Source organism: Delphinus delphis, chromosome 20 (assembly GCF_949987515.2).
Source record: "Delphinus delphis chromosome 20, mDelDel1.2, whole genome shotgun sequence".
NCBI classification, from domain to species: Eukaryota; Metazoa; Chordata; class Mammalia; order Artiodactyla; family Delphinidae; genus Delphinus; species Delphinus delphis.
This window is the reverse complement of record NC_082702.1, coordinates 7,392,049-7,407,787: the sequence shown is the minus strand read 5'-3', so window position 1 is coordinate 7,407,787 and position 15,739 is coordinate 7,392,049. Positions and strand designations below refer to the sequence as shown.

At 50.4% G+C, this 15,739-nt stretch overlaps 1 protein-coding gene and 1 non-coding gene across 2 annotated transcripts; both read left to right on the top strand.

Annotated features, from left to right (window-relative positions):
* The first annotated feature begins 2,536 nt into the window (after window positions 1-2,536).
* On the top strand, window positions 2,537-4,889 carry RPS11 (ribosomal protein S11). Its single transcript, XM_059999868.1, has 5 exons — window positions 2,537-2,695; window positions 3,383-3,514; window positions 3,711-3,786; window positions 4,115-4,244; window positions 4,717-4,889. The coding sequence occupies exons 1-5, from the start codon at window positions 2,681-2,683 to the stop codon at window positions 4,838-4,840; spliced, it is 477 nt and encodes a 158-aa protein (XP_059855851.1). The 5' UTR covers window positions 2,537-2,680; the 3' UTR covers window positions 4,841-4,889.
* On the top strand, window positions 3,914-4,003 carry LOC132417412 (small nucleolar RNA SNORD35). Its single transcript, XR_009517845.1, has one exon. It is a non-coding gene; the product is annotated as a small nucleolar RNA SNORD35 (small nucleolar RNA).
* Window positions 4,890-15,739: the final 10,850 nt, after the last annotated feature.

Below are 15,739 nucleotides of genomic sequence, written 5' to 3'. Positions count from 1 at the left end.
CATAAACATTTGAATAAATGGGTCATGCCATGCCTCTTGTTCTGCACTTTGCTTTGTCCACATACAAATTCAACAGAGGGTAGAATATTTTGGAAGACACATTGGCAGATGATAACAGGGTGACAGCAATTGCTTCTGCAGAGGGAAACTGGGTGCACGTGTCCGGGGAGAACAGTGAGGGAAAGATTCATCTTTCACAATTTACTTTGTACTTCTAGAATTTTGTACCATGTGCATGAAATCCCTATTCAGAAGTCATCGCAAATTTAAAGATTAAAAAGTGAAACGTGTTTGGCAGCGTTTTCATTTCCGGATTGGTTGACTTACCTCATGTTTATTACGTGCTTGCAGAGTGGTCCACGATCAAGCTATGCCAGGATTTACCCATCTGCCTATAAGTGGACATTTTGGTTTATCTAATTCTCCATTCATTTGGTCAGTTATTTAACAAGGACAAACTGAGCACCTACTATGTCACAATCACCAGAAGCCCTGGAGAACAAAGGCAACGAAAATTCCTGCCCTCATTTTAGTGAGGAAGAGGAAACAAAGGATAAATAAGAAAGCATGAAAGGGGAGGGGGCAGGGGGAGTTTGGAATTAACATATGCACACTACATAAAATAGGTAAACGACTAGGTCCTACAGTATAGCACAGGCAACTATACTCAATATCTTGTAATAACATAATGGAAAAGAATCTGAAAAAGAATATATATACATTTATATGTATAACTGAATCACTTTGCTGTACACCTGAAGCTAACACAACATTGTAAATCAACTATACTTCAATTTTTTTTAAATTGGAGAAAAATCAAAAGAATAATATTTTGTGACCCGTGTAGAAGTTTGTTGGGAGCACACATTTTATGTTCTAAATGCAATGCTTAAAAAAGTCTTTACTAGGGAATTCCCTGGTTGTCCAGTGGTTAGGACTCTGGGCTTCCACTGCCATGGGAACTAAGATGACACGAGCTGCATGGTGTGGCCAAAAAAAAAAAAGAAGTCTTTACTAGACTCATAAGTGAAAAAAACAAAACTCATGTCTTCTTCTAGTACATTTATGGTTTCATTCCCCAAACTCACCTAAATTTTATCCTTACACATCAGAAATTTACTTTGGCATACAGTAGGTGGTAGAGATCCAACTTTATTTTTTTTTCAGATGGTTGCACACTTGTCCTAACACGAAATCACTGAATATTCTGTACATTCCCCAAAGGTTTTATTATTTATTTATTTATTGTGATAGGTAAGAAGTGGATTTATTTAGAGAGAACCACACTCTGTGGAGTTAAGAGTGCTGGGAAATTTTAGACCAAGACTTAACTAAGGAAAGAGGCATAAGACACCTATCCGTGCCAAGGTCTGGAGTTTGAAATCTCCCAACAAGGTGCAAGTCAGTTAGAGTGTGGACAGCTGTCAGGGTTGGTTTGAGACACCGGGTTCTTGCCACCACTGCCCAGAAGGGGACCGGGTACCAAATAGGTGCTCATTAAGTGTGAAGTGACTGTAAAAAGGACTCAAAGCTTCCTTCTTTAAAGGTTAGTGACTAAGAACGCTGGAGCCAGACTGCCCAGGTTCAATTCCCACCTCTGCCTCTCATTTTCTGCGAAACCTGGAGCAACTAATGCCTCAGTTTCCCCATCTGCAAAATGGGAATAGTAACCGAACCATCCTTAGATTGTTAGCACAATGCCAGGCACATGGCAACTGCTCTGTTAGATTTTGCTTGACAAGAATTTAAAAAACAATAAATTAGTATTCAGTTATAGACGTGCACTGACAAACGCAGCAGATACTAGCCCCATGTAGCTATTTATATTTAAATCGAATAAAATTAAAGTTAGGGCCTTTCTCACCTTCTGGGATGGCCCACACTCTGTCTGTGGAATATGTTTCTCTCTAAATAAATCCACTTCTTACCTAAAAAAAAAAAAAGTTAAAAATTCAGGTCCTCAGTCGCACGCACCCCACTTCCAGTGCCAGTGACTACTGTGCTGGACAGCGCAGACACAGAACATTTCATCACAGCGGAAACTACTATTAGACAGCGCTGTTACAATCAGCAGAAGACCTTTTTATTTTTTTAATTTAATTTTTTCCCGAAACCATTGTCTGGGGATGAAATGGCCCATAGAGGAAAACAACGTTCACTAAACTGCACAAAACTCGTGGGTAGTGCCCGCTCCTCACAAAGATGGCGGCGCCGCAGAGCATGCATGTTCCTAAGACTTTCCGGTCTCCGGTCCTGCAAAAAGATGGCCGCCGCCACAGCCCGTTTAAACCCTGAGCGGACACAGCCACACTGTCCCCAAACCCCACGTGGTCCCACTCCCCGCAGAAACAAGGCCGCCTCCCGCCAACTCTCGCGATAACAAGGCTGGCCACTCTTTCCCACCGTGACCTACCGCGACGGCGCGCAAAGATCGCCAAAGAGTCTCGCGAGACAGTGTCTGTCGCTTCCCGCCCCTCTGCCATGAACGTCATGGCAGCGTCCGTGCGGTCTCCGAATCGCGTGCTTGGGTAAGGCAGTCCGTCAATCAGAGTCTCGCCAAGGCTCCGCCTCAAATCGGGTTACCCTGCCCCTTTTTCGTCACTTCCTCTCTAGCTTCTGTGCAATCGATAAGGAAACCGGGACGCCGTCGCGGCTTTCTTTTTTTCAGGCGGCCGGGAAGATGGCGGACATTCAGGTTCGGGCTCGGGGCTGACGCAGACCTAGCGGGGCCCGGGCTTCAGGGGCGTGTCCTGGAGAGCGGGAGTCCGCGCCCCAGTTTGGGGGTTAATTCTGGGCGTCCTCGATTTCCCAGGGAAATTCGGGCAGAGGGCGCGTGTCTTGGCGTTAATCTCGATTGGCGCCTCCTAAATCTTAGGAACTCCGCATTTAGGATGTAATTAAGCCTCAAGCTTTTTAGGAGTTATCTTTTTTAAAACCCAAGGTTTACAGAGTGTTTTTCTGGAGGCCTTAGGCTGTAGGGTTAATCCTGTGAGAACTGAGTCCTAAGGGCTACTCCAGGGAGCCCATCGTTTCGGTATTTAATTTTGGAGCCACATGTAATTAATAAGGAGTGACTCCTGGGTGGGTATCTTTGTGTCTTGGAGAATAATTCTTGCTGAAGGGTGTCCAGGGTGTTAGAGGGATGGTTCTGTATCTTTGGGTTTTAAGGGGTGAATTCTGCAGGCGGTGGAAGGTGTTTTAGACCGTAAATACCGACGTAACCTCGGGTTTAGAGTTGAGTCTGGGTTAGGGGTAAATTTGGGTGAGTGCAGCGTTTGGGGAGTTAAATACTGCAGAGGATGAGATCTGGGGGGTTTGTGAAGCTTTCCAGACCAGGTTGCTGCCTGCTGCAAGCTTACCAGCTTCCACCTCATCCCTGTAGACTGAGCGTGCGTACCAAAAGCAGCCGACCATCTTTCAAAATAAGAAGAGGGTTCTGCTTGGAGAAACTGGCAAGGAGAAGCTCCCGCGATACTACAAGAACATTGGTTTGGGCTTCAAGACACCGAAGGAGGTACGGGGACCCTCAGAAGAAAGAAGAAGATCCCTGTTTCCCTGCACGTGTGCCCAAACTGAGTTGCCCTATCCGCATCTGAGTGGCTGTTGCTGGGGCTGCTGGGAAACGTAGTTTTGTGTCTACAGGGAGGCCACACCCCTGTTCTTTTCAGGAACTACCATTTAGGGCTCGCTAATCCTCCTTATCCCTTCAGGCCATCGAGGGCACCTACATTGACAAGAAATGCCCTTTTACTGGTAATGTCTCCATCCGAGGGCGAATCCTGTCTGGTAAGTGAGGACCTCTGGGGGCTTGGGTTCAGATTCCCGGGTCTGAGGGAGGAGGGGCTGGGGACGCTGAGACCCCGGGGTCCTGGGTGAGGAAGGGGTTGGCAGACTCCTGGTTATGGCGGGCACTGGCAGATGATGTCTGTTATTTTCACGATGGTCTTCAGATGCCCACCGCAGGCACTGCTGAGAAAGCAGTTGGCACAGCTGATGCCAGGAGCAGGGCTTCTTGGGAACCCTGCTCAGCGGCCCCCGATTCCCAGCATGCCCTGGGCTGCCCATGGCTCCCTTCCGTATGGGGCCTGACCTGGGATCTGCCCCTTCCCGCCAGGTGTGGTGACCAAAATGAAGATGCAGAGGACCATTGTCATCCGCCGAGACTACCTGCACTACATCCGGAAGTACAACCGCTTTGAGAAGCGCCACAAGAACATGTCTGTGCACCTTTCCCCCTGCTTCAGGTGAGCACGGTGGCCCCAGGTAGCCCCACTGAGCTGCCCTCCCAGGCAGAGAGGAGGAGGTGGGCTGCACAAGAATCTGGGTGGCTTGGGATGTGCTTTGGCCGTTAACAGGACGCCCTGGCTGCCGTGTGAAGGTAGTCAGCTGTTGGGGGCGGGGGCGGTTAGTGAGGGGACCCTGTATCACCATCTTTGGGAGCCTCCCGTTCTCTGCAAAATGGAGGTGCTAGTTGGAGGTCTTCTGTCCTGGAAGGGTAGGAGCATTCTCTGCATGGCATTGAGCTTGGCGCCTTTCATAGTTATTGCTCATTAAATAACGACAGGGCGGCGTGCAGTGCAGATGGAACTGGAAATAGCAGCTTGGTTGGGGTTTGGAGGAGCCAAAGGTGACAGGTCTCCACCTGGAGACAGTCAGGCACCTTTAGGGCCTGCTTGGGGCAGAGTCCCTCTGACATGGTGCTGCTCACCCCCACAGGGACGTCCAGATTGGTGACATTGTCACAGTGGGCGAGTGCCGGCCCCTGAGCAAGACGGTGCGCTTCAACGTGCTCAAGGTCACCAAGGCTGCCGGCACCAAGAAGCAGTTCCAGAAGTTCTGAGACCAGACCCCTGCCCACTGCCCCAAACAAAATAAAAGTTATTTTCCCAGTCACGGGCCAGGTTCTGTATCCATGCCCTTATCAGAGGGAGGGCGTGTCCCTGGGAATTAAGTGGGGTTGATGTGAAAGATGGGGCTGTTTTTCATTCTCTGGGGGCATAAGGATGGGGACCAAATCCTGCTTCCTGCCCTCTCGTCTCTGGGTGAAGACAACCTGTAGCAAGATGCTGCCCCTCTCTGGTCTTTTGGTGTCGGAGTACCTAATGCCTTCTACTTGGTGTTGAGCTCCCCCTGCAAGTCTCTGGGGAGGAAGTGAGTGAGGGTGGAGGTTCCTGGGTTCTCTAGACTCTGGGCCCTTTCTGGCCTCCGAGGGGACGGTAAGGAAGAAGTAGTGGCCCTCTGGGCTTTGCTGGGGGTCAGCATGTGTTGGGTGTGCTTGAGGAGTACACAGCTGCGCGGTTCGGAACTATGAGGGTCTTGACTTCAACCTGGGACTGTACCCTGACAGGGAAGGAGTGGGGCAGGGAAGCGAGGCACCCGCCCTCCTGCATGCTCCACAGTCCCCTCCTAGGTGGACACCATGCCTGTTTGCAGATAAGCAAACTCATCTAAGGGGGCAAGTTCTCTGCCTGGGGTCCCCCAAGGAGTAGCTGAGCTCCACGTGTCAGATTATGGACATTTTCTTTGCCTAGGAATGCAAGTAAGGAAATTAGCCTTTAAGATAAGTCGCTTAGTAAGGCCAGCCAGCAGTGCGGGGCTGCAGGCTGCTCAGAAATGGATAGGAAGTCCGTGGAGGTGGGACTGATCTGGGACAGACCAAGTGGGGTGGCCTTGGGTGAGGAGAGAAATTGGAGATGGGGAGAAAGGGGACAGAGCCAGGCAAATGAAGGGGAAGGGATTTCTGACAGGGCAGGACATGGTGACCTTGACTGTCAGGGAAAAAACCTGGGAGATGGAGAGAGCTTAACAGCTGGTAATGGCAGGAAGGCTTTCTGTTAGAAGCAGAGAAAAATGGGGAAAGGAAGAGGGAACTTGAGTGTCAGATACAGAGATCAGGAGAGAGATTTGGGACAGAGCCCTCAGCTGAACACCAAACGGACAGAAACCACAGCCCAGGGACAGACTCAGATTCCAGAGGCAGAGATGGGCCTGGAGAACATGACAAAGAGGCACGCGTGGGGTGGGTGGCAGGTGCGGACAGAATGAGAAACACCACAGAGAGGGACCCAGGGACTTGGGGATCTGAAGCAGAGACCCTCACCAGAGCCACAGCTGGGCAGAGATGGAGGCATAGGCAGAAGGGAAGTGCCGGAGTCGCCCCGCTGCCTTCACCCCTGGGGGCCTGGCGCTGCTGGGTCCCCAGGTCCCTGACCCCCATGCCTGTACCAGGGACTGAGGCACACACTGGTACAAGGGTTGGGAGACAGGGCCGTGAGGAGAGAGGAGCCGCCGCTGCTGCCTCCCAGGATTTGGCCTCTGGACCGGCCCGGGGGCTCCTTTTTACCCAGGCCCGGCGAGGGCGGGGGTTCCTGCCAGAGGAAGCGGGGGCCGCGTCAAAGAGGGCAGGAAGGGGCAGGGACGGGTCAGAGGGGGGCACCGCCCTGAGGTTCAGCCTGCACGCCTGCCCCACCCAGTGCTGGAGGGATAGAGACCCTGAGGAGGGGGACTGGGACCCAGGGGCGGGGGGACAGAGCTGCGGAGAGGGAACAGAGACCCAGCGGGGGATCTGAGGCCACTCCAGGAGCCCACACCCACAGGTGTTTCCGTTTGGGGTGGGGCCGCCGTGTTTACAAAAACAACAGCCCAGCTCCCCTGCTTCCTCCCACGCGGCGGGTTCCTGGGCGTCTCCTCGGCACCCCATCATCAGGCTACCTAGTGTCGGTGAACATGTGCCTGGTGGGGACACCCGACAGGCTTCCTGGTGGGTCAGCTCACAAACTCCAAGGAGAAGGCTCCCCGGGCTGTACCAGTTCTCTGGCCTGATGAGTGGGAGAGGACTTTACCTGCCTTTCTTAGAGAACTGTGACAGCTAGAGATTCAACTCCTAGGCCCAGGTCACAGCCTCAGAGCTTCCCCTCTGCCTACCTGCCTGCCCCCATCCTCACTCTGCCTGCACCCCTGACTTGCGCCCTCCTGCCTTTGCACTGGCTGCGCCCTCTGCCCCGAGGAACCTCTAACACCAGGCTTCCACCTGGCTCCCTCCCTCATCCCTTAATCTCTAATTCTCACCAACCTCTTTCCACTTGGAGAACCTCCAACCCTCCCAATCTCCCTTCCCTGCTTGAATGTCTTACATAGACAGGAAAACCCGTTTATGGCATATTTGCTGTACAAATCCTGTATGATATGGCACGTTTATTTGTTTACCTGTTGACCCCTGGAATACAAACTCCAAGAAGACACGGAATCTCTGCAGCCCCAGCGCCTGGAACAGATTGTAGGTGCTCCAAACATGTTTAGTTGAGTGAATTTATTTATTTATTTGTTTGTTTAGTTTTGGCTGCACCATTCCCTGACCAGGGATCAAACCCAGGCCCTTGACAGTGAGAGCGCGGTGTCCTAGCCACTGGACCGCCAGGTAACTCCCGGAGTGAGTCCATTTAAAGTTAAATCCTCACGTTCTCACAGGCCAGGCTGGACTCCTAGTGTTACCCAAAAACTGGGTTCACCTCTTGGTGGGTGTCGAGTCAAAAGACACACAGAGCGAAACATCAGGAGAACGAAGGATTTATTACCTGCGGCAAGTAAGGAGAACACCGGGGATCTTTCCCAAAGCAGTGCCTCTCCAACAGCAAAATTGGGGAAGTTTTAAGCTAAGACGACATGCATATTCATGAGGGGGCTGGAGCAGAGAATTCAGCACAGAATTGGGGCAAAGGTCGCCAGGGTCCAAGCTTTAGTTGATTGAAGTCAGGAGGGTCAACATTTTTCTGTCCTTCACCTGGCTGGGGGCCTTAGTTCCTGAAGAGCTCAAAAACTGTATCAGACTGTTCTGTACATCCCTTGAGGAGGAATTAGGACTCTGATTATTGTTGAACTATTGTTTCTTTGACTGCTTTTCCTTTTCTCTTTGTTCCCTAACTTCCCTTAAGATCAAGGATTACTGAGACCTGTTCAAGGGCAAGCATTGCAGCCAGGCTTAGATCACAAAACGGCTTAAGCCAGAATGGCTTCTCTTATGTCAAGAAAGCCACTCCTGGTTCTTTTTTTCCGGGGACCCCCTAACCTATCTGTTTACACTAGGTCTCAAGGCATGGAGTAACCGGAAGCAGTGAACATGCTGAGAAATCTCCAAATGTAAGCATTAAGCCTGCGGGCTCTGTTCCAGATTCTAGCCCTGCTGTCATTAGCTGCATGACCTTGGGACCTTGGGCTTGACTCCCCCGAGAACCACAGAGCTTCAGTTTCCTAATCTGTAAAATCTTGCCTCCCTGCCCCACTGGGAGGATGAAATATGCTCACCTGTGTTGTTTGCGGTAGAACTAGTTCCAGTAAGTGATACTTCTTAGGGAAGTGATTATGTCGCATTCCTGAGCCTATTGTTAGAACAAAGCCCAGTGATGTCTTGGTGTAGCAGGCCCTGAGTCCCTTTGGACAGGCCCAAGGACAAGAGTCTTTGGCAGGTAGCCCCAGAGGTATTAAATGGTTGTGGAACCCTGGGTCTACTATAGCAAATCCTAGTGGTTTGTCATGGGATCTTGAGACTATTTTAGCATGCTTCTGGAATATTCTATCGTATGCCTCTTACAGGAGGCCCCAGTGGCCATTTTGCAGGGAAATTAGCTCCAAGCGCAGTTTCATAGCAGGGTCCTGGCTTATGATGACAGCGGGTGTCAGGCCTGTTACATGAAAACAGGGCAGATATTGGTTATATCATAATGTATCATGGCCTCACATCTGTCACAGCAGACCACAGGATTGTTCTACTGTAGTCATACTGGCGAGCGTCACTGCAGCCCCCTGCGGTATTACAGCAGGACGTAGTAATGATGGATTGTAGTGGGACCTCAGGGTCTTGTAGCAGGTTCTGTTGGCGGTTGCGACACCCAGGTTGTATGAGAGCTGGCGCGTGAGTATTATGTGTGGAGCGGGCACCAGGATTCATTTAACTGGCCCTGAGGTCTGTGAGTGGAGTCTAGGGAAAGGGGATCGGAGCAGGTTCATATGTTTGAGCAGCCCTGCTGCTATATTTTAACACTGCCCTGAGCGCATCAAGGGGAAACCCTGGGGTCTCACATTATAGGAAGTCCCAGCTCCCAGACCCACGGATTGTTTCAGGGGTGAATATAGATTCTGCTAGAACACTCTAACAGGATACCAAGGCCGTTCTAGAAAAGTTATAGGGACATATTAAACCAGCCCAGGGTCATTCATTGTTGGCTTCATTCATTCTGCTAATGTTTCCTGTGCTGGCCCCTGGGGATGCAAGAGTGAGCAAGACAGATCCAGGGCCTGGTGTCTGCGAGCCTACCATCAAGTGCACCACTGGGGACCTTAACAGCATCCTGAGGTGGGGGGCAGTATGGGGAAGAGGTTATTACTATGCTCTACTATGTGCCTTGTGCCAAACCTGTGAGTCGTTAAAGCCTCTCTACCAAAGTAGGTACGATTATTATCCCATTTCACAGATAAAGAAACTGAGGCTCAGAGAAGCCCACCTGGAAGAGGCAGGATTTGGTCTTGAACTCAGGTGTGATTGCTTCCTGGGGTCAGTAGGGGGCACTACAGTGCAGGTGCAGAGAGGAGGGGCGGATGTTAAGGTGGTGATTCAGGGAGAAAGCTTGGAGCTGCCAGGGGCAGTCCCCAGGGACCAAGGCGGCTTCATGGGTGAGCGCTCCACGCTGTTCAAGCAGTTGTTCCAAAGGGACCCGCGCTTGGTTAGTTTTGAAGTCGGAACGAAGGGCCCCACGTTTTCATTTATCACTGGGCCCTGCACATTAGTAATTGTCCTGCTGGGGCTTTCTATTGCTTTATGATGGGCCCCTGAGGACATGATAGTAGGCCCCCAGGGGATCTAAAGGGCATAGGCGGAGGGACTTCCCTGGTGGTCCAGTGGTTAGGACTCGGTGCTTTCACTGTCGTGGCCCAGGTTCAATCCCTTCAAGCTGCACGGTGCGTGCCACACCCCCCAAAAGAAAAAAAGGGGGGAGGTGTAGGCAGGGATCATTAGAGCATAGGACCCTGGGGATAAGACAGGAGACAGCCAACAGATGCTGTAAATGGTCCCTGAAGACACAGCAGGACCCCAGGATACTTAGCAGGGATTCCCAGTGGGTATTAAGGGACCTTGAGGGCTTTTTCTTTTGTAGCAGGAAGGAGGGACATTATGGGGAATGTTCAGGCCGACCTCTGAGAGGCCTCATGGCTAAACCCTGAGACCATTCTAACAGGAGGGAGAGGAGGTCAGAATGGGGACTTTACAGCAGGGGCACGGGAGGGCACCTTCCATGACCTTGACTGTGGTAGGCTGGATAAGGATCCCTCAAAGATGTCTGTGCCCTAATCCTCCAAAACCTGTGATTATGTGACCTTGTATGATAAAAGGGACTTTGCAGATGTGATTAAATTCAGGATGCAGAGATGATCTTGGATTATCCAGGTGGGACCAATGTCATCACAAGGGTCCTTATAAGAGGGAGGCAGAGGATCAGAGTCAGAGAGTTGTAAGGAGGACCACAGAAGTCAGAGAGGAGAGAAGGTGCTGGCTTTGAAGATGGAGGAAGGGGCCACAAGCCAAGGAATGCAGGCGACCTCTAGCAGCTGGAAAAGGCAAAGAAATGGATTCTTCCCTGGAGCCTCCAGAAGGAATAGTCTTGCAGACCCGTTTTAGATGTCTGACCTCCAGAACTGTAAGAACATGTTTGTGTTATTTTAAGCCACTAAGTCTGTGGTGATCGGTTACAGCAGCCATAGGACACTAATACAACATTCTAGACCCACTGTGGACGGCCACTGATGCAGGATCCCAGGACGCATGGATAAAAGCCTGTGGGAATTTTCCCAGAGCGCCATAGAACACAGAATAGCAGGCCCTTGGTATGTTCTAGCAGGACCCTAAAGACTTCCTGGTGGGACTTCCCTGGCGGTCCAGTGGTTAGGACTCCAAGCTTCCACTGCAGGGGGCATGGGTTCAATCCCTGGTCGGGGAACTGAGATCTGGCATGCTGCACAGCGTGACCCCAAAAAACACACTTCATGGTAAGGCTAGAGGCATTCTAATAGGGTCCTGGCAGGGCCCCTAGGGCTTAGAGAGGACACCCCAAGTTCATTTTGGTGACCCTCAAGGCCACATGAGGGAAGACTAGACATATTTTAGCAGGATCCAGGGGACCTTCTGAGCATGCAGTGGGAGTATTGCAGGATCCTGGGGACGTGTTAACAGGAACCAAAGGACTTTTTGGCAGGACAGGTAGATTAGGGGTCCTGAGAGGTGTTGAAGTGACACCAATGGGACATTGTAGTAGAATTGAGGACACCTAGAGGAACTACCCAGGGCTGGGTAAAGCAGGAGCTGCAGAGGGATGTGAGCATCACAGATGGACCTGGGACCACTGGCAAGGCCCCCAGGGGCAATGTACTTGGGTCCTGGGAGCATAGTGACAGGAACCCAAGGGCTTGTCATCAGGGCTCTGGTGGCATTATTTTAGGGTCCTAGGCAATAGAGGAGAATCCTACAGGCTGTGTGAGCCATTGGAGTAGGACTCAGGGTATCAAAAGGGGATACACAGAGCGTGTAGCAGGACCTGAGGGCCCTTTTTTTAAAAACTATTTTTAAATTTTCATTTTATTTATTTATTTTTAATTTTATTTATTTATTTATTTACTTTTGGCTGCATTGGGTCTTCGTTGCTGCGCACAGGCTTTCTCTAGTTGTGGTGAGCGGGGGCTACTCTCACTGCGGTGGCTTCTCCTGTTGCAGAGCACGGGCTCAGTAGTTGTGGCTTGCGGGCTGTATAGCGCAGGCTCAGTAGCTGTGGCACACAGGCTTAGTTGCTCCGCGGCATGTAGGATCTTCCTGCACCAGGGCTCAAACCCGTGTCGCCTGCATTGGCAGGGGGATTCTTAACCACCGCGCCACCAGGGAAGTCCTTTTTTTTATTCTTAGGTCGCACCAGGCAGCTTGTGGGATTCCCCAACCAGGGATCCACCCCGGGCCACGGCAGTGAAAGCGCAGAGTCCTAACCACTGGACTGCCAGGGAATTCCCTGAGGGTCCTTTTTTACTGGGGTCTCAGGATGAGGGAGCAGCAATCCAGCTGGAAGAGGGGCCACAACAGCAAGTTCCTGGGAAATGCGGAAAGTTTCTTGCCTGGTAGGGATGTTATAGAATGTCCTAGAGAGTCTGTCTATCTAATTGTTTCTGTTTTTCTTTTCTTTTCTTTTTTTTTTTTTTTTTTTTTGGTGGCATTGGGTCTTTGTTGCTGTGCCTGGACTTTCTCTAGTTGCGGAGAGGGGGGCTACTCTTCATTGAGGTGCACAGGCTTCTCATTGCGGTGGCTTCTCTTGTTGCGGAGCACGGGCTCTATGTATGTGGGCTTCAGTAGTTGTGGCACGTGGGCTCAGTAGTTGTGGCCCACGGGCTTATTTGCTCCACAGCATGTGGAATCTTCCCGGACCAGGGATGGAACCCGTGTCCCCTGCATTGTTGGGCGGATTCTTAACCACTGCACCACCAGGGAAGTCCCTGTTTCTATTTTTCTATCTGTCTGTCTATCTGTCTACCTGCCTACCTACCTATTTGTCCGTCTGTTTTGTCCGTCTGTCTCTATTTTTCTAGCATCCATCTGTCCGTCGGTCTGTCTGTCCGCCTGACTGCCTGCCTACCAACCTATCTGCCTATTTTTCTATCTATCATCTATCTACCTCCTTACCTACCTACCTATCTATCCATCTCTCTGTGTCTATCTGTCTTTCATGGGGAGGTTCTGGATAGGGCAGGGCCTGGTGAGAGATAGTAATAGAGAGAACCCAGGAGTGGGCCTGGGGAGCCCCGCTCCGCTTTCTGACAGAACCTGAAGGATTCGCTCAGGTTCGGCAGCAGGGAGCGAGCCTGGGGCTGAGGGCACTTTGTGGCCGTTCCTGAGTGGGTCACAGCAATTGTTCTGCGAGGGCTCAGGACTGATTTAGCAGGATTCAGGGATGGCGTGGCCAACTCTGTGGGATGTTGGTGTAGCCTCCTGAAGACTCTATCACTGGGTCTCAGGATACTATCTGGGACCCAAGGAGCTTGGGGGTGGGAGCCTGAGATTTTCAGAGACCCAGGGGCATGGTAGTGGCCTCTGGTGATGGTCCAGGAGAACTCCAGGGACACCAGCGTTAAAATTAGTTATGTCCATTAACAGAGGAATGGTTAAAGAAGATGCGGTACATATATACAATGGAATATTACACAGCCGTTAAAAAGAATGAAATAATGCCACATGCAACATGGATGGACCTAGAGATTGTCATACTGAGTGAAGTAAGTCAGACAGAGAAAGAGAAATATGGTATGATATCTCTTACAGGCAGAATCTAAAAATAAATGATACAAGTGAACTTATTTACAAAACAGAATCAGACTCACAGACTTAGGTTACCAGGGGGGAAGGGTGGGGGGAAGGGACAGTTAGGGAGTGTGGGATTGAAATGTACACACTGCTTTATTTAAAATGGATAACCAGGGACTTCTCTGGTGGCGAAGCGGTCCAAGGAACATCAGAGTAGGGTCCTGAGGGCCTTTAAAATGAGAGCCCAGGGGCTGGAATGGTGCTCCGGAGACAGCTGGATCCCAAGGGACGTAGAGGTGACGGTTGGGCATGGCAAGTTCCCCAAGGTATTTTAGGACTCATGGGACATGAAAGCGGGATCCTTCAGCATCAGGGTGGATCTTAGTGGATATTCTAGCAGGACCCAGGGAGAGTCATGAAATGAACAGAGGTCCCTCACTTAGTTGAACATAGATTTACCATCTGTCATCGTTTAACCCATGTGTCAACGTGGCTGGGCCACAGTGCCCGGTTGTTTGGTCCAACATTACTCTGGATGTTTCTGTGAGGGTGTTTGGGATGAGATTTACACAGAAATCAGCGGGCTCTGAGTAAAGCCGACCACTCTTCAAAATGTGGGTGGGCCTCATCCAATCAGTTGAAGGTGGAAAACTCCCCTCCCCCCAGCAAGCAAAGGGGAACACTGAGAGCAGACTGCCTTTGGATTTCATCTGCAAGATGAACTCTTCTTGGTTTTCCAGACTGCCTGCCTTTAGACTTGAAATGTAACTCTTTCCAGAGTCCCCAGCCTGCCGGCCATCCCTATCAGATTTTGAACTCACCAAGTCTCCACAATCACGTGCGCCAATTCCTTATACCAAGTCTCTTTATATATGTGTATATATATATATATATATATATATATATATATCCTGTTGATTCTGTTCCTCCAGAAAACCCTGACTAATACATCATATGACCACCTAGCAAGTCCACTCCTGGGTATATACCCAAAAGAATTGAATACAGCTATGCAAAAACAAAACAAAACAAAAAACTTGTACACAAATGTTCACAGCAGCATTATTCACAATAGCCAAACAGTGGAAACAACCTAAATGTCCGTCAGTTGATGAATGAATGAATGAAATGTGGTCAGTCCCTACAATAGAATACTATCCACCTGATGAATTGGGAGATTGGGATTGACATATATACACTAATATATACAAAATAGGTAACTAATAAGAACCTGCTGTATAAAAAATAAAGTAAAATTCAAAAAAAAAAAAAAAAACTATCCCCCCATAAGAAGGAACGAAGTCCTGATACAGGCTACCATGTGGATAAATCTTGAAAACAATCTTCTGGGGCATTCCCTGGCCATCCAGTGGTTAGGGCTCCGTGCTTTCACTGAGATCTTCCACAAGCCGTGCAGCGCGACCAAAAACAAACAAAAACAGTATGCTAAATGAAAAGCCAGACACAAAATGCCACAATATTGTAGGATTCCATTCATCTGAAACGTCCAGAATAGGCAAAATCCATAGAGAGAGAAAGTAAATTTGTGGTTGCCAGGGGCTGGGGGGAGCAGGGGCCCCTTAACGTCTCTAGGGTCCCCTTTGGGGTGATGAAAAAGTTCTGGAACTAGATAGCGGTGATGGTTGCACAACATTGTGAATGCACGAAATGTAACCAATAGTAACTCCTTTGTTTTGTGCACTTTACCACAGTAAAACAAATGAATGGGAGCATTATAGCAGGAGTGTGGGCTGCCGGTGGGTGGTTGGAGGGTGCCCCGAAGCATGATAGAGTATACTGGGTCTGTGCGTTATTGAGGTCATATCAGAAGATATTAAAGAACTGCAGGCGCACTTTAAGGGGCCCCTTGGGGGAGGGGTTGGAAGGAGGAAGTGTGGAAGTATCTGGAGGACTTTTATCACAGCAGGAGCTAGTGAAGGGCGTTGGGGGTGGTGGGGATAGGCAGCGACCTAAGAAGGGGACGCACACAGACCTCCCAGTTTGGGACTCCGATAATGTTGATTCCCAACTTCGTCATGAATTTGCTGGGTGGCTGACACCCTCAAGATAAGAAAAGCAACAGAGAGAGAAAAAAAAAAAAAAAAAGACACAAGTTTCTAGAGAGAGGCAGAGACCAACACTCAGGCTGGGCCCAGGGCCCGGGGTGTGCCCTGCAGCTGGGGGGCGGGGTTGGATATTCCTGGAGTCGAGGAGCCGTCTCCGGACAGGATGTGAGAGAGGAACTGGGGTCTCTAGTCACGGGAGCCAGCTGGGGCCGCAGGAGGGAAGGGATCGCGGCTGCCGTGAGCAGAGCTGGGGCCCAAGACCGAGGGTGGAGAGGGCCGGGCGCCCGGACTCCAGGGTCTCAGGGAGGAGGGAGCCGGGGATCTGGACTTTGGGGTTTGAGGGAGG